This window comes from Trichoplusia ni, chromosome 3, assembly GCF_003590095.1.
Source record: "Trichoplusia ni isolate ovarian cell line Hi5 chromosome 3, tn1, whole genome shotgun sequence".
Taxonomy (NCBI): domain Eukaryota; kingdom Metazoa; phylum Arthropoda; class Insecta; order Lepidoptera; family Noctuidae; genus Trichoplusia; species Trichoplusia ni.
In genome coordinates, this window is record NC_039480.1 from 15,920,681 (window position 1) to 15,939,409 (window position 18,729).

The following is an 18,729-nucleotide window of genomic DNA, read 5'->3' on the forward strand; positions in this document are numbered from 1 at the left end:
TATAAAATAAGATTTGTTATTGGCTGAATGAGTGAACACTACACACTACAATCTCATTGTAATTTAAAAAACAAACTACAATTGACACATTAGTTTCACTCGTCTGACATTAAACCGCATAAATGTACAAATAATCCAGTAATCGATAAGTTTTCAATAAAAAATGCTTCTGATTTTTAAATGACTTGGCAACAAAATCATTAGCTATAAATATGATAAATATACTATCTTACGTGGGCATGAACATGCAGTCCGAGGTGTGTTTGTGGACGCTGTTGGGGCTGGTGCGAACCATCTTCGACGCCACGCTGTTCAAAGTGAACGCCAATCTGAAACAGGTGCCGGCTTGCCGACAGATTTATTCAACATTATAATTAAGTAGTTTTTGAGGTTGCGCCGCCCACTATGCACACACGTGTTGACTTAGGTACCAGTTACACTCAGAGATTATCTTTATGGGTATCACGAACAGTGAATGTTTTCATTAATAATTAAGATGGTAGACAGCTTTTATTTATAAGTTATATAGTCAAACTATCGCTATCTTATTAGCTTGTAATAATTACCGTTAGATACTTGAATAAGTATTAGCTCAGTAAGAGCGTTGTAATTTGGTTGATATTATGAACTTATTTTTAAGCCTCTTTAAATTTATTTACGTTATAACAACTGTGGAGAGTTCTATTATAATCTCTTCTTTCTTTAGTATCGTAGTAGGTTTTTATTCAAATATAGACCTTTTGGACATTAAAAGAGATTCATTTTCAACTTATTTGCTAGTTAACTTTTTAAGTATGGTAGTTAGAACTGATGTAACCGCTAATTACGACGTTAATGAAACATTTGACAAAGTATTATCATACGCATAAACATAATGCCTAATATAGTGTAATGGAGTGGAATTAAAACAACAATTAGTCATTATTTATTTATAAAGAATTATTATTTATTTGCCAAAATAAATAAACCACAAGTTTTTTGTTTATAAAATGACTCTATAACTTATGAAATATAAATAACTGTCACGCAAGTATTAGGGTATAATCTTTCGTTCAACAGTTTCAAGCTCTAATGTGTATTATAAATAACGTGACACGTTGTTTGTCCGTATTGGACTTCTAAACTAGGTACTTTCCCAAATTCAATCAAATTTTGCACACCGTGTGCAGCTTGATCCAACCCAAAATGATTAATTACATCTCAATTTATATTCGCAATATTATTTTCTAACAAATATTTATTTACTACGCTAATGAAATTGCGGACAACACTAGTAAACATATATATTGCTTTTATTAATAAGTAGATAAGCATAGTAGTACATTTTTTTTTACAGATGACATTTGCAAACTGACAATACGACCCCAAAATCTAGAAGGGCGTTCAAAATACATAGTTAACTTTTATCAATCTGTTTTTAACCTTTTATGTTACAACCTTCTTTAATTAGTCTACTAAGTGTTGCCATGTCTTTGCAGGTCTGGCAGATGACGATGCCTGAAGAGCTGTCAATGCCAGTACAGCGCGTGTTGCGCACCATGATCTCCGGCGTGATGCTGGTGCAGTGCTTCACTGTCTACGTCTACCTCGCCTCCTACATAGTACTACTCTATCCTGTGTTCCTGGTAATTAAGACTTAATTTTTTGAGCAATAAGAGTTATTATTTAATGTTTGGAGAGCATGAAGACTTCGGGAAAAGGTTAAAATTATCCATGATAAAAATACTCTCTAAAATGCATTTTTGTAACTGTAGAAGATAAAAAGTGAGAGGTCTCAAAGTAATTCATCAGTTTAATCATCGACTCTACAAAATTTTTTCACTATCAAAATCAAACATAAAATAGTAATTTGAAGCTTTCAACGTCTTACCAATAACTAGTTTTCTAAATACATTTCTACCGCCAATATTACGTTTTTACATAACAATATTAATTTCAAGTAATTTAGAAACAGCACGTAATGGAATCTAAAGTATAGTATTTTCAACATTACGCAAGAATCAGCTCACGTCTTAATACATTACATTTTACCGCGTATTTGGCGTTTAGTCATACAGCCATTGAGCCTCTACGAGTCACAGGAGCTAGGTACGTATACTATCTACTTGTGACCGCAACTCTGCCTCACTCATGGACATTGAATGAAACAATAATGAATTGTGCGTCACGATCGTGTAAACTGTTGTTAAAGCTTTAGAAATTAAAACATCGCACGTGTTTCATTACGTGATCACGTGATGAATCCTTAGACTGGAGTTTGGTTTACTAATATTTTAGGTTGATTTTTGTAGACCTACTGAACAGTCGAATAACCACTGAATTCTTATCCAAAAAAAGAATGTTGTTCTAGCTATTTTTAATTGCAAGTGAATCATGGTTTATCATGACCGTTGGACTAACAAGTCAAAAGATTTGCTTAAAAAAAAAACGACTCCCGCACTATGTAGCGGGGGGTTTCACAAACAAACATACGAGTCACGTAGGTTTGAAGTCTGTCAGGCAGGAGTTTCTTTTAGAATTCATATGAAATTTACAAACTATTTAAATGTAATGTCGATGAAAGTAAAAATCGTAAGAGAATCGTGCAAAACGTTATTCGACTCCAGGTAACTAAGATTTGGAAATTCATTTTTAAATATCGTTGTAAATTTAAGATGAAATTAGTAACTAACACGAAATGACGTACTATCTTCATCCACTGATTACTAAAAACTTAACATTTATATGTACCTATATCTATAGCAGGAAACTTTCAAATTATTATTTTCATTTTAGGAAGAGCGCCCCACGCTGGTGTTACCGTGGCTGCTGCTGGCGGCGGTCCGCAAGCTGCTGTGTGAGCTGACCAGCCTGGCGCTGGGGCTGGGCACCTGCGTGCTGCTGGGCCCCGCCAGACCTCCCTGCATCAAGTTCGTCGTTGTCAAGTTCACGTCAATCATGCCTGCCTTCTACATGTGGATGCTGGTGTTCAGGTATATTGCAGCTCACTTATATATGTCTCAAACTACCCTTTGAAGAGTGAGTCTTAAACGGCTTGTTTGGGATATCCACACATGGTCATCCATATTTCTCTGCTTCATTTGAATATTTTACCTTACTCGGCTAATGTCTTGTGATACGCGCTGTATTTTACAGGTTCTTGGGTGTACTTATATTAATTTTCATTACTGAAACTATATATCTGGTTGACATTTTGCAGTTACTATCACGCTTTGAAGGTGGCAGCAGCATTTAAAACGTTCCCTGCGGTGCTTCCCCCCAACGATCACGACTATGGACTGGAGCTCGCCGTCCGAAGACGACGCACCAAGTCTCTGCTTGGAGAAGATCAGCTCCGCAAAAAACTGGTCGCAAACTTGTAAATATTTTATATTAATTATTCTCATCAAAGTTTAAATTAGGTAATAGCAGTAGTCAGTTATTTTACAGTTCGTACTATAATACAATTGTTATTCACAGTTATGGGGAAAGAACTTCAAGTATAACCGATCAAGCATATTTACGCACTGCCATAGGCCTCTCATCAAGAATAGCTGACTTACCAGACACTAGCGCAGAAGAGGTTTTGCCATCAGAAGATACAAAACCCTTGACAGTGTCCACAACAGGATGGTCCGACATCGGCGCGTACGAGGATTGGTTCGGCAGTGAAGTTATGATACCTCGTGATACTGACCGCATATTAGAACAAATCGTTCTGATGCTGTTACGTATAGGTGCTTATTTAAAAAAGGAGGGATTGGAAAGTATTCTCGATTCAGATATACTAAATTCGGCTGTACCCGTCTCCTGGCTTCAACGAGATAACATTGATTGTTCTGCTATGAATGCAGACGATACTGATACACCTCCACTTGTTGGCAGTAGCAGAGGAAATATGGCTTCTTACCTTCGAGAATACCCACAAATATTTATGAAGAGGGCAGGTACAGATGTTCCTCCCACTGAACGTAAGCTCGCATCTTTAAAAACTGTCCACAGTCATGTTGGAAGCGAAGATGGAAATACGAGCAAAAGTCGAAAACGCGTTTCGCCTGATACATCTACTGAAACATTATCTGTAAATGTCGAAAATGTTGCTAGCAAGAAAAAGATCTCGATTTCAGATATACATTCTTCTGAAGTTGAAACTGAAAAGCATAAGCAACAAAAACCAAAGAGGACATTAAAAAGTAACGATGGCAAAACAAAGCAGAAAAAACAGGAACCTGAATCACAATTTAAAATTAAAAGTGATGTACCGAACGGAATACATAATGAGTTACAAGTGTATAAGATGTCTTCAAGTGAAAATAAATGTGTTGAATCCAATGAAGCAGTTTCTAGCCGTTCTTCAGTTCAACAATCATCAAAGAAAATCAGAGAAAATCCGCCCGAAAATGTTCTAGATCCTCCTGTTATAGATTATATTCAGATACCCATTATAGTACAAAAAAATGAAACAAGTTTGAAGACAAGCAAAGAGTCATTAGTAGCTACAGCAGCTCGTACATTTGTTCGGCAAGACGCAAAATCAACTGGTAAAAGTAGGGATAATTTGGAAAGAAAAGAATTAGAATTTCGATTTAAAAATGATAGTAATGAAATCGTGACCAAAGAAAATCATGGTGTGTGTGAAGAATCTACAAATACTAATTCAAGTCATGCACCAAACGAGCACGTTAACGAAATAGAGAAAATAGAAAATAAAGATTGCGAATCTCAATCTGATTATGTTATTGAAATACAGTACAAAGCTGAAAATAAATCTAAGTCACATCAAATATCTATGAATGAAAATAATAATGAACAAGAACAAAATACTTCAAGTCCTATTGTAGACGAAACTACTTCGACCCAGGACACAAGCAAAGAGGAAACAAAGGCTTCTGGATCACAATCTAATAATGTTCTTAAAAATGCTCACACTTGTGGCGGTTGTCATGATGATGTTTCTGAAAATGACTTGGATGCAAATAAAATGTTATTAAAAGAATGTATTAATAATGTGTCCAATTCTAATTCTAGTCGTGACCAACAATCAACAACACAGAATAGTGACGAAGCTGAAAGTAATGAAACAAAATCGTCTCCTGATAAAGATTTATTTAACAAACCAAATACCCAGTAACAGGATATAGTCCAAAGAGTTACTTTGCACAAAGGCCTTAAAATTATATTACTTATTAAGTTCTATATGTATATTCATAAATAAAACATTCTAAGCATTAACTTAAGTATATACTATAATGTGTAATTAATAATAGTCACTAAGGTTGATAATTTCAGGTTGACATATACTATTTTGAACAACTGCTACAGGGTCCAAGTACAGTATACGATAGTTATATTCATTGGGATCTATTAAATTGAATTGGTACATAGGAAGTTTATTGGTAATGATCCACGCCATCTGAGGGACCTCGTGATCCATTCTTAAATCATTAGGAAAGATCATAGTTTGATTATTTTGCGCTACAATGATTAAATTTCGGTTTGAGTAAGGTTTACGTGTGTCCCAACACCCGATACTGTCGCGTGAAATGAGGTTAAAGAACATAACACCGTTGCGGTCGACGGCTGCGGCTGAGACCTGCCCGTCTGCGCCGCGGCTGTCGCCGAGCAGCTTGAACTCGCCCACTGCATTGCTCACGCGCGCTGGGTCCCGTATAACGGATGTGGGCACGACGAATTCTAGAGAACTCGACATAGAGTGGTAGTAAAGAGGTCGGTCTCCTTGTTGGTACTTGCCTAAGGACATACCGAATAGGCCGTCAGACCATTGATAATTCAAACCGTGTAATGTGTAATTCGACAGCAATGGTTCCGGATAGAAGCTGTAGTGACTGAATCGCCAGAACGCTGCGTCCTCTTCTCTGAAGACGATCAATCCGAAGCGCCACGCGTCAGCTATGTATACATGGAGATCTCGGCATCGCACGTCTCTGGAGTCCACAACCAGGTTAGTGATCAAGGAATTCTGGAGAACGAACTCGCTTGGAATTGGATACCGCGCCACTACTGTGTCAGTGTTTAAATTGATTGCAATCAGCGTTGGCGGACAAATCTGACGAGGTGTCTCAAATGCTTCCACTTGACCGGAGTCGAGGATCCACATCACGCCGCAGTGGTCAATACTCATACGAAAGACTGACGTGAATCCGGTGCAGTTGACTGTTGGAAAAAAAGGTATAATGAAAATCATACACAGGTATAATAATTTATATACACTTAGATGATTTTAAATACCTGCATTGTGCCAGTCCCAGTTGGGGTATGGTTCTAGCCGAGGTGACTCAGAAGGGGCTCCTATCGGGAGGGAGGACAAAGTCGCCGGGACACCTTTCTTCCATGCAGGTGTGCTGACAAACACACGGTCCTTCCATCTTTCGATACCCAGAGGTATTACGTTAGCTTGTATGAATTGACTGCAAAATACGTAAATGTTACACTTTGTATATTTCATAAACAGGTTCGTTTATATTAACAAGTATTGATCTCGCCATATAAAGTTGTCTGCGAAGGATCTATCTATAACTACCGTTTCTTCGTTTTGATTTGATTTTTTTATTTATTTAATACAAAGGTACTTGTTATAAACATATTATATTTGTATATAAACATATTATGTAATACACGTTGATTAGTCACAGTAACTCTAGCCAAGTAAATTTTTCCACATTTGTTTCGATTTATAACGAAATACTTGCCACCTCCATACATTTGACCACCTTATTAAAGTAAACGATTGTAGAAGTGTATTGCTTGGCCAGAATATTTTATGATAAGTTGTATGACAGATGATAATATTTACCCATTATTGATAGCCAGTTCACGAGCTTCAGGTGTCGCGAACTCGTAGTCAATTTGTTTCCATCTGTACAAAGTGCCTATAGGACTCTTACTAGCAATTTGTATATACCCATGACTTGCCGTCGCGATACTAGCAAGTATCACACATAGCAATACCTAGAAAAGAAAACTAGATTAAAATTTATGCTTATGTCATTCGAGGCGCCGTTATTGCATAACTTAATTCTAGAATTTCGTTATAATATTTGTTTTAAATTTTAATAGTGGAGCAGGCTAATGTTTCTAATACATTATAATGTAGGTGACTGACGTCAATGGCGGCACGACTGAAGGTCGGTGGTATGTGAAACATTGAATGACTTCTAATTATTTGAAGTATTAGATTACGTTTATAAAAGCTCGAAATTGGGGCACTACAAAAAAAACAATATTTTTTGTAAGGTACCATTGTCAATTTACTATATAAATCTGAGTATAGTTCGACATTTTATTTCATACATTTGGGTATAATGGCGACTCCATTGATTTAAAAAAAAGTCATATAAGGGTGAATTTCCCGGACCCAAAAATTGCGTGGCATCGATGAAATCGGTACTAAAAAGCATTGTTATAATGTTCTAACATTTTTTTTTAGGTAGATGACATAAAAATCTATCTGTAGCACTAAATATTTTATTAATATAATTAATAGGTTTTCCAAAAAAAAAAGTTAAACCACATAATCTTTCATCGCCGTGTTTGTCCACGACTCACCTTGATGTATTAAAGTCATCATTGATCAAAAATGTATCGTTATTTATATTAAAACTTAGTTTTATTTGGTTCGTGAATAGTTAGAGTATTGACTCGGAATACATTTATTCAAATATTTACACAATACAACGTATGGTTAATAAAAAACCATTTGTCCCAGAACTACCTTTCATCGCCATGTCCTAAACATATTTGAGAATATTGCATATTCTAACGTTTTGCGTCGCTCCCGTTTTGCGTTAAACGTTGCATATAAGTAACGTCGAAAGGCTAGACAAGGAACGACGTGTGTACGTGCCTGCGTTTTCGAGCTATAATTAAAAGTATTCAATTTTTTTGGTACTGGACATTTTTTCTTTCATCGCCGTGGATAGGTCTAACTTCTATTTCAATAAGTTTTTAATCTCGATTGAGCATTCAATACAATGCCATTTATATTTAGCTTATTTGTAAAGTGTTCATTACTGTGAATTATTACCAGTTTTTTAGTAAATTGAATTATACCCCTTGATTTTCATCGCCGTGCTCTCATTTCCGTGGTTTCCGTGGACAAAATTTGCTATGGCAATGAAAAAAAATACACGGGAATGAAAAAAATATCATCGCCGTGCCTTGTAAAACAGTTTCCTTTCATTGCCGTGGCCACGTGTTTCATTTCCGTGACTTATGTTTGTTTCGCCACTAGACAGGAATGTATCTATTTATAGTTATATTATAAAAATAATATCATGTGTGACTGGATTTTTACACATTATATTCTATTATTATTGCGTATAAATTAATAGTATTTATTTTTGTTTCAATGATTAACTTTATCATTTAAATATTCTTGTACACTATAATAACATTTCATTGCCATGGACGCCTGTTTCATTGCCGTGCATGCATGTTTCATCGCCGTGGCACGGAATTTTCAATCTTGTATATCTCGTTAGTTTTTTAAGCTATCTGCTAGATATTAAGCAAAACTGCATATCTGATCGAAAACTTGAGAAAACACTATTTTTTATTGTTCTAAAGTTGAAGAATAAAAAATCCACGGAAATGAAGATTTTTTTGGACCTGTTGAAATTCACCCATAAAATTGATGATTTATCTTACTTACTGACTTACTACTTACTTACTTGCGTTATATTATTTTTCACTCTGAATACGAGATCTACAATTTTATTTCTCGCCACAATATCATTAACAGAGCCTATATTTAACTTATACAGTACCTAATGACCCAACAATTCTATTAAAACTTGCGGTGTTTCATAACGTGGGAACAGGCAGGATTTCAATATTGTTGTTTTTAAATAGTCCCTTTTGTGTTATGAGCGAATTCAAAAGTATTGCATAAAACGTTTATTCCATAAAAGTTTTCAATTGTTATCAAATTCGTATTCTTTTACGATCACTTAATTTCAGCGGAAAAGATAGTCAAGCAGTGTTGTTGTGTTGTTTTAAATTGATCTATTTCTATATTGTGGTAAACAAGTGTTCAAATCGAATATATATCCGAATGTTTACTAATACTTTATCACAGTTTTTGTTTGTGCCAAAAGTTGACTTATTCATGTCTAGAAGACAATGCGTTAGAACGCTTATTGAAAATGAAAATGCTTTGTCATGTGAGCATTGTTTGTAAACATTAATGATCACAAATGCATCCACACAAAATGAGGCGATTTGGTTTGAGAAAGGCGAACGAGAAAACATATTTTGAGATCGAAAGGTATAGAAATGTTGGAATAGTAATCTATTCAAAAGAGTATTTATGCTCATTGTTATATTACTTCTTTTTTCGAATTTCGAACGTATTTTTTTTAAACAAAAGGGCTTTTGTAATTTCGTATTTCGTTACTAATTTGAATTAAGAATAAGTTGAAAAAAATGTTATTAGAATTAATAAGCCATTAATTTTATAAAATTTTATAAGTTGTATACAGCCAATAAAAAATTGCTTTGTAGTGAAATCTATACCGTTTAATGGTTATCGGCCTATTTGCCTGTCAAACATAGATTATAAATGGCCTATTAATATTATCTTTATAAACAGCATACGGTAATATAAAAATAATGTTTTACACATCGCTGGTTATCGATATCCCGCTGCATGCGATCCACACCCACATCCGAATATTGTTCCTGGTGGTAATTAGCAATTAACATGAACGCTATGATCAACCTCTTTACAACAATTAATCTTAAATCTTATCTCATATTCTATTATAATTATGCTGCTAAATACAGCTACTTCAGTTCCTCCAGCCATGATATAACCAAAACGTTTCAATTAGAGCAAAGAGTTTTTAATTATTTTAACGTTATAATGTTTTGGTTAGCTGATTATCTCCCGAATGCATCATTAAGCCTATATTAAGATTGACATGACTGCTCACGTGTATTCCAGATACGAAAAGTGTAATGAGAATGTAATCAGGCCGTATTTAATTTAAGACCTTGATGCTTTGTAATACGATACACATTGAGTTAACCGATCTATGCACTGTGTGTAATTATCAAATTAATTATTCATACTCCGAGCACTGGCCAGAAATTCTAGTTTGGGTTACCTGATTGTAGAATTTTGTCACCAGTTACAGTTGAGTTACAAAATAAGTAGTTCCTGATGTTATGACGCAAAAGGTATGCTTTGACTGCCTAAATTACCTTGGGGTTGTCTTTGTGAGTAACTGTCGAGGACAACGACTCTACAAACTGGTTTAGGCAAAAAAAAAAAACGTTGCTTTGTGTTTAAATCTATGGGAATCAGCTGTTTATAATAAAAAATAAAATAAAAATAAAAAGTGTTTTGTTTCAGGGCGCCTTGTACTAGGACTTGTGTGATAAAGAGAATAAGAACTATATATTAAGATTTTAGACTCGAAAACTATTAAGATTTTTGTGAACTTTCTAATAGGAAGTCGAACTATTGATATGAATCGAGGAATAATTTGTTAACTATGCAGAAATGATCTCAATACAATGATTATCATTTTAAAAACTTATATCAAACACAAACAAAGATAGGTAGAATATCTTACAAAAACATACTCATGAAGGTTTTTATAGGCATTAAAACCTCATTTAAAAACAATTTTTTGATAAAGCCTCTTCTGTAATCCTCCCTTTATAGAATAATGCATAAATCATTTGCATATAAGGCACAATCTCCACAAATCCGAGTCAATTAGTAATTACAAATTAAAATAAAACTAATATTTGAATAAAGAAGCAGCAAACAAACATTATTGAAGTACGTACCTTCTGCATGTTAACGTTTCCACCAAATCACTTGCGCATAATTTGTTTGAAGCACGTCCGTTCCGTCGCTGCTTTAAAACTGTTATGTGTAACAGCGAGGAGTTAATGAGGATTATAGAAGTATTACATAAACGGTTTTGGCGTGTTCAGCGGTATTACATAGTAAGTAGCGGCATTCAAGGTGCGGTAAACATTTAACGCCCCTCAATTTCGCGTTACGGAGAAGGGAAGGTTTTTTGATAACACTGAAAAACTAGTTCTGGTAATACAAGTTATGATTTCATTGAATCACGGAATGGATGAAAAGGTTTTATTTTATTAAACCTCTTTGGATTAAAATGTTCGGGAAACGGATGCTAAATTCTAAATGACATGCGGTTTGACTCTATCCACGAGGTGTTTTATGGGGAACGGTTACATAATTTTGTAAATTAAAACATCGGATATAGGTGTTAGACATTTTAATATTATACATTTATTTAAATTACAACTAAAATACATATAACAAATTTAAAATGGATATTTATAAATAATAACAATTATTAAGTCACAGATCAGTATTTGCGTGTGGATAGAGAGTATAAAGAGCGCGCTTTTAACTCTGTCCCGGCAATTGCCTGTTATTGAAGATCAAAGCATTCCAGTGGCCAGCCTATACACAGCTTGGTTACACAGAGTTCTGCCTAAACTAAAATTATCTAAGAAACAAAAAACCAGGTAAATCCTCTAAATTTGAGACCTTTTTAACGGACCTGTTGTAGAGTTTTTCATGGGTTTTAGGAGTTAATTATTTGGTTAGACCAGTTTTGGCCTTAGTTGTCAACTCTGTTTGTCCTTCGACAACATACGTACATAAAAAGTATTAAACATATTATTTACACGTAGAAACATTAAGGAAAGAGCCGTCTGTTTTGCAGTGTAACCGCACAGAGAAATGCGAAGGTACACGTACGTCTTACTTTATATTTACTGAATCTTTATATATTACCCATATTAAGAACGGTACAACTGGGTGAATATAACTTGCGGGATAAAAGGAGACGATTTTTTAATTTAGCCTGAAAAACATTTTTAAAGCGTTACAAAGTCCGTCCGTATTTCCCTGCCAGTCCTATTCAACCCGTTTTACGATAGATACTTACCTGATGTTTTCTGTAAACACACTTGCTAATCTTTTTTCGTAGGCGCTAAAGTTGAGGCCCCTCTAGGGTATAGGGGTAAAGGGTGTAAAACTTAACTAAGAAAATTAAGGGAGCAATTTTTGTTTGCCCTGACATATAATTTAAATTCGGTTTACCAAAAAAATCATGTAACCGTCACCTTTCTAGTGCATAAATAATTTAATTGTTTTCAAATCAGGTGCAAAAATTTATTCAGTAGGTATATAATATTACTTGATACGACAAGAACAATCACAAATAAAAATAAACAAATTAAAGGATTAGATATATATAAGTTTTAAGGGTTTTTAAGTTAATCTCTGTAGATATAGATAATTATCTTTTGCGTGACATATTATGCAAGGCGCTTTGCAAGTTTATCACAAGGTGCCTTATGAATTAAAAGAATAAAAATGTTATTTAAATCTTATAAAATAACTAACACTACATATTTAGTGACTTAGGAAGATATACACAACAGCTAAATTTAATAGTATGGCAACAGAAGGCAATACGAAAAGCATTAGCGCCGCCAAAAAATATTAAATAAATTTGACTATCGATGTAAGTGCAGCTATTATTTGAGTAGGCGCTTAGATTAGTAGGTAACTTAGGAAGGCCTTAGGACTATTTTAATCTAACTATACACAGATATGAGGTACATCCTTATGGCAACCATCCGCGATGTATTATGTCTTTATTAGGAGGCAGCTCTAGGTCAGGGTCACACACAGTTCCGCGCACCGCTTCTGAGGTGTCAGCATACATGATCCGGAAGTTATAGTCGTCTGGATCTAGCGGCCCCGCCTGGAACATCGGCAACCGATTCGATATCACCCAAAGGCTCTGTCTTTCCTCTTGGTCGACTTTAATGTCATTCGGGAACACCAAAGTCTCTGCATTCATTGCCACGACTTCTATAGTTTTCTTTCTATAGGGTTTTTTAGTGTCCCAACATCCTATACTATCTCGAGTAACTAAACCGTAGAACATGATTCCTCGTCTATCGATTGCTGAAGCAGAAGACTGTCCATGAATCCCTCTACTTTCGCCGACTAGATTGAATTCCGAAGAACTATTGCTGACTCGAGAGGGTTCTCGTAAAATTGACGTAGATACGTAAAATTCTCTGTTGCTGGACATAGGGTGGAAGAATAAGAGGCGATCCTCGAAAAGATCAGGAGGCGTAAGTGCTAATCCAAATATTCCGTCGGTCCATTGGAAGTTTAGTCCATGTAGAGTGAAGTTTGAAGCCAGGGGATCCGGGAAGAATAAGGGGTGAGTGAATCTCCAAAACCGTACATCACTTAATCTGAAAACAAGAAGCCCGAACCTCCAGGTGTCGGCTATGTAGACATGAAGGTCTGAACAGTCCGGGGTCCTCGTGTCCACGATGATGTTAGCGAACAGGGAATCTTGTAACACGTACTGTTGCGGGATTGGATACCGCGCTATAAGTTTGTCTGTGTAAATATCAAACACCACTATACTGGGGGGGCACAGTTGTTTGGGGTTATCTTGTGAGTCTATCTGACCGGAATCCAAAACCCATAGTCTTCCACAGGGGTCAATATTGACTCGAAAAACTGATGTCAGCCCTGTGCAGTTCTTTGCGTCTCCTGAAAATAGTAAAAATACATGAATATTCGTTACGAGTGCTAGTTTTATAGTAAAGCTTTGTAAATTAGAAAGAAAATGTTTGTTGATACATACCAAATGCTGTATGGAAGCTCCAGTCTGGATAGGGCCTGAGCTGCGGCGAGGCGATCCCTCCCTCTCGCGGCAGTGTGGCCAGAGTGGCCGGCACGCCGCGCCGCCACGCCGGCACCGTCACCCACACGCGGTCACCCCACACCTCCAGCCCCAAGGGGAGCACGTTGGCAGGCACATACTTACTGGAATTATACGTTTAACTGTTTTATATGTGAATTTTCTTACTCATAGTAAATAAAATCGATAAAGACGAAATGATCGACGAATGATAAAAGGTGAAATAATCTCTCTAGTTTTATTTTATTATTTTCAGGGGAGGGAAAGGGGAGCGTCAACCTCTTATCTCTCACTACTATCGCGTGCTCTTTAATGAAATCTCAAGTAGATGCCATCAAAACATTATGGTCTAATTTCTTTCCGTTTCAGGCTTCATTTTGGAAAAAATAGAGGAAGTCAAAGAAAAGGGGAGGCCGTTGTCTTGCAGTGGTATCTAAAAGAGGCTATAGAAAACAAAACACCTTGCAGACAATTTTAGCTAACTGAAGTTCTTATTCCAATCTGAACTATAGCCAAATTGTCTTATATGTACTTACCCAGTAGACAGAGCATGTCTACGATGCCGGGGCGAGGGGAACTCGTAGTCGACGTGCTTCCACTTGTACAGCGTGCTGAAGGGCGGCGTGTCGTTGTCGGCGGGCACGGACTGCGCGCGCATCACTCCCAGCATCGTCAGCCAGAGCGTGATGCCCGCCGCGTGCGCACGGTCTGGAAACATGGCATTGTCAAGCGAATTAAATAAGGAAGCGTACGTCTGTATTTGTTGGTGTGGGTGGTTTGTAGAGTTATGCACATCATCATTGGCCTAGCCTTTTCCTAACTATGTTGGGGACGGCTACCAGTCTAACCGGTTTCAGCTTAGTACCAGTGTTTTACAAGGAGCGACTGCCTATCTGACCTACTCAACCCAGTTACCTGGGCAACACGATACCCCTTGGTTAGACTGGTTGTCAGACTTTTCAAGCTTACTGTAACGACCTCTAACGACTGTCAAAGATGTAAGAATCGAGCTCCTCTGAGCACATATTGGTTCGAGCACTTATTAAAACGGTGCGAATAAAACTCTCCTACTAAGACTCTGCTGTTTGTCCGACCGCCCGTCACAAAGCCGTATCTCATGAACCTTCTTAGCTACACAGTTGAATTTTTTACAGATTTCGAATGCCGCATATACTCCAAATAATAAAAGCCAAAACGACGCAACAGTTTGTAGATTCAAACTTGACTGAAATAATTTAATTATTTCTTTTTTTTAATAATAATACTTTGAAAAACCTTGTAACATTTATAATTAAATTTTATATTTCTAACGAGGTTCAAACGCAAACAAAACTTATTACGCAAATTATTACTTTCAACATTTATTTAAATTGAATGAGCAACAACTGTGCACTATGTATGCATTTCCTCAATTCATTGTTTTAATTACTCTTAATTAGTTATTATGATGACACAATTAACACAAAAACCTTATATTTTACTAGCTGACCCGGCGAACTTCGTACCGCCTTAGCGTAGCTTTGATGCACTACTTTATTTTGTATAGTTGACCTATCTTAGGTATGAGTACCTATTCAATTTAAACTGGAATCTATAATATCCTCCATATATAAATTAATCCCTATTTCCCTGGTCTCGCCATATCTGAAAAGGACCTAATTTTATTAAATACAAAACAAAATATATATTTTCATAATAGTGTTTAAAGAATAGTTGTTCTGCCAACATTCTGTGCATTTCCATCAGCAGTAATGGCATCCCGAAGATGAATGTATTCCTCGGAACGGAGTTTTGCCTGGTTCAACCTGATAAATGTCAATCGTTCAGTTTCAACTTTCACATTTTATAATTTTTTGAAAATAATACAAATACAAATTTCGCATATCCTATTATAACTGAATGCAGCTCTGTGGGGATTAAACACAACATTTCTATGTTGATTTCGATTCCGTTGAAGTTCATTTCGCGCTTCGCGTTGCTCATCAGCATAGATAATACATATAATACTGGTATAGATGAGACACTGACAGATCAGTTCTTTTTTTCACTACTTGCCCTGTAAACTAGATGGCGCTAGCGTCTGTGAAGCGATCTATAGCTATATGTATGTATGCACTCATCTACATAATATCTATAGGTTGCTATAGGTAGTTACGCATAGTACAGCATTTTTGCCGTGTATAAAATGTACTAAAGAGAAAAAAGAATACAACAAAAATATAAAGATTTTTCTTTATTTATAAATACGGATAATTTATACAATTTATTAATTAACGTCTACAACGTATTGAAATTAAACCACTTTTACTTTGACACATTTTTACTATTATAATTTACTAAGTAATATGATTTTCTGTAGAAAAATTATTCTCTAATAAAATCGTAATATGGTTTAATTTCATTGGCTAACATTCATAATACACTTATGGTATATTACAATCACCAATTAATTCACATTAATAGAAACCATTTTTAAATTTTTAGGGTATAATTGAGAACCTTCTATTTTATTTATCGATGTAAATAAAGTAGATGGTTGGAAATGGCCACCCATCAAAAATCACATGATTTAAATCAATCAAATCATTTAATTAACAATAAGGTTTAATTAATATTCTTCATAACTATGAACTAAACTAAACTAATATTTACATTTTGAAAGCTATATAATATAAAAAGAAAAATATGCATTATTTACAAAGCGTCGAAAAAGATATCCTCATCCCTGCCAAAGTCGGGAAACGTGCCCAGAAGGCTGGCTGCATTGCCACGTTGTATGGCAAAGCAAATAAGGTTTTAAATATCATTCACATTATTTCCTTTTTTTATGAATTTTATAGAAATTGTATGCTTGTAATTTAAGTATCGTTATTATCAAAATCAGCAATTTTTCCTGTTAAAATTCTATTTACACCCGTACACCAACTATTTACAATTAAGTTGATGAACAAATTAATTATATAATTAGTTAAAATCAATTTATGTTCATCGCATTGAATAATTGAAAAATCACATCTGCAATTTATAAAAAACACAATTATTATTTTTTTAAGTTTATTATTTCGGGCGAAGTCTCAATCATAAAATATATTTCATTAAGTAATTTAATAAATGAATCACATGTGATTTTTTTGTATAATCAATCATGCATCAATTAAATGCATTAGGTTCAATTTCTTGTTGAAGTAAATCAACAATACAATTACAATTTTTAAATATATTAGATTTAGTTTTTTTTATTATATATCCAGGGTACATATTTCTTCGCTTCCGAATGCAAAATCAAATTACTAAAAATAATTTGACTCATTGTTGAAATTAAGGAATCAACTGCAAAATCAGAATCTAAATCATCAGATTTTATAAATCATCATATTTAACTGTTTGAGACCCATCTTGACTTTTTACAATTTTTTCAAATTCCTCTTGATTTAAAAACAGGTTTAATTTCTGCCCGGAACGGGAAATGTGGTGATTTGTTTTTAAGACATCCCTTGAGTATTTTTGCTGTATCACGGTGTGAGTGGCCATTATTATTATTATTACTAGCCTGGAATGTCCCACTGCTGGGCAAAGGCCTCCCCACTCTTCTTCCACTTGTCTCTGTCATGAGCCGCGAGTGACCAGTTCGGTAAGAACGAATCAAATAATTTATCAAAAATCAGCAATAAATCTACAGTTTCTTCACACTCAGCTAGTAATATGTTGCATTCTGAAACAAAAAAATATATATAATTATACATCATTAATGTTTGTGGTTATTTATGTTCCTATGCAAAATATATATATAATCAATTTCAAAATATATATATATGTATATATATGTATTCACAAGAAAAAGTATATATGTATGATTTATATGGATAAAAAATACTTATAATCAAAACATTTAACTGATTTTCATTATGAGTTGCAACATACCTTCTACAAATGTTTGCTCCCTGTCCTTTTCCTTATCTTCCAACATTGAAACTGAAGCGACTGGTTCAACTGATACTTCTGCAACTGCAGATGAGCTGGTGGTATCTAGAAAGTAGCAATAATCTTGTTAGAAAAGACTAAGCACATACTTTAAAACCTATTAATATAATTGTGCAATTCTACAAAAGACTACTTAGAAGTATTTTAACATAATTATAACATTTCACAACTATCAAACAATGTTGTCTCGTCCCAAGCTAAGCAGAACTTGTGTTATGGATACTAGACAGCTGATAAACATACTTTCTAAATATAGAAATAATTTATACCCAGACACAGAACAAAATGATGATGCTCATCACACAAATATTTCTCCTGATTGGGAATCAAACCAAAAACCTCTGGCATAGCACTAAAAGACACTAGCCACTAGACCAACAGGACAGTTAATGCACTTCATTTGCGATGATTAGGTGACAGAAAATAAAATTGAAACAGCACTTGTTGGTCTGTGGTTCATCTTAGGGGCAGATTTCACAGTTATTTCATACATTTAATAGACATCTGCCAAAATGTTAATTGCATATTTGTTTACATGTAAATTGGATGTTATAATATGCAAATATATTTATTTACCTGATGGGATAAGGCTGGTGTAAAAGGTTGGCACTGCATTTCTCGTTAATACCGTTCCTTTACCTATGTAGTATTTCTCAAAATGTTTATAGTCTTATTTGGTTGTAGATGTATGTATCTCCTTTCATTATAATATCATCGTCTAAAACTTGTTTCCAGATCTCAAACCTTTCATTATAACAGTCTGGCTTAGGAAAATGATGTAATGTACCTGAAATTAGAAAGAATGAGTTAATTGCAGGTTGTGAAATTTATGTTTTAAAAATATAGTGATATATAATAGTACAAACTTCGATCGGATCGTTCCTACAATAAGATCACTTATTCTATCATCAATAATCATCTTACCTCCTTCTTCACATCCAAAATAGCAATGAGTGCGAGAGTATTTCGGTAATCTCGCCATCGTAATCCGTAAAAAACGCAGCCAAATTTTTAAATCAAG

At 34.9% G+C, this 18,729-nt stretch overlaps 2 protein-coding genes across 2 annotated transcripts in view; one reads left to right on the plus strand and one right to left on the minus strand.

Annotated features, from left to right (window-relative positions):
• On the plus strand, positions 1-5,219 carry LOC113492136. Its single transcript, XM_026869462.1, has 5 exons — positions 1-338; positions 1,479-1,625; positions 2,776-2,972; positions 3,200-3,358; positions 3,460-5,219. The coding sequence occupies exons 1-5, from the start codon at positions 213-215 to the stop codon at positions 5,108-5,110; spliced, it is 2,280 nt and encodes a 759-aa protein (XP_026725263.1). The 5' UTR covers positions 1-212; the 3' UTR covers positions 5,111-5,219.
• The window catches only part of LOC113508725, a 27,420-nt gene continuing 13,759 nt past the window's right edge, over positions 5,069-18,729 (minus strand). Inside the window, exons 2-7 of the mRNA XM_026891809.1 lie at positions 14,264-14,435; positions 13,671-13,852; positions 12,627-13,576; positions 6,794-6,948; positions 6,229-6,407; positions 5,069-6,153 (exon numbers count right to left, since the gene is read on the minus strand). Coding sequence (XP_026747610.1) covers positions 5,237-6,153; positions 6,229-6,407; positions 6,794-6,948; positions 12,627-13,576; positions 13,671-13,852; positions 14,264-14,435 — 2,555 coding nt within the window. The 3' untranslated portion in view covers positions 5,069-5,236. The remainder of the gene's footprint in view (positions 6,154-6,228; positions 6,408-6,793; positions 6,949-12,626; positions 13,577-13,670; positions 13,853-14,263; positions 14,436-18,729) is intronic.

Coding starts and splice junctions, on each gene's coding strand:
- LOC113492136 (XM_026869462.1), top strand. CDS start 213: ATGATAAATATACTATCTTACGTGGGCATGAACATGCAGTCCGAGGTG. Junction 339..1,478: donor TGAACGCCAATCTGAAACAG/GTGCCGGCTTGC, acceptor ATGTCTTTGCAG/GTCTGGCAGATGACGATGCC. Junction 3,359..3,459: donor AAAAAACTGGTCGCAAACTT/GTAAATATTTTA, acceptor TGTTATTCACAG/TTATGGGGAAAGAACTTCAA.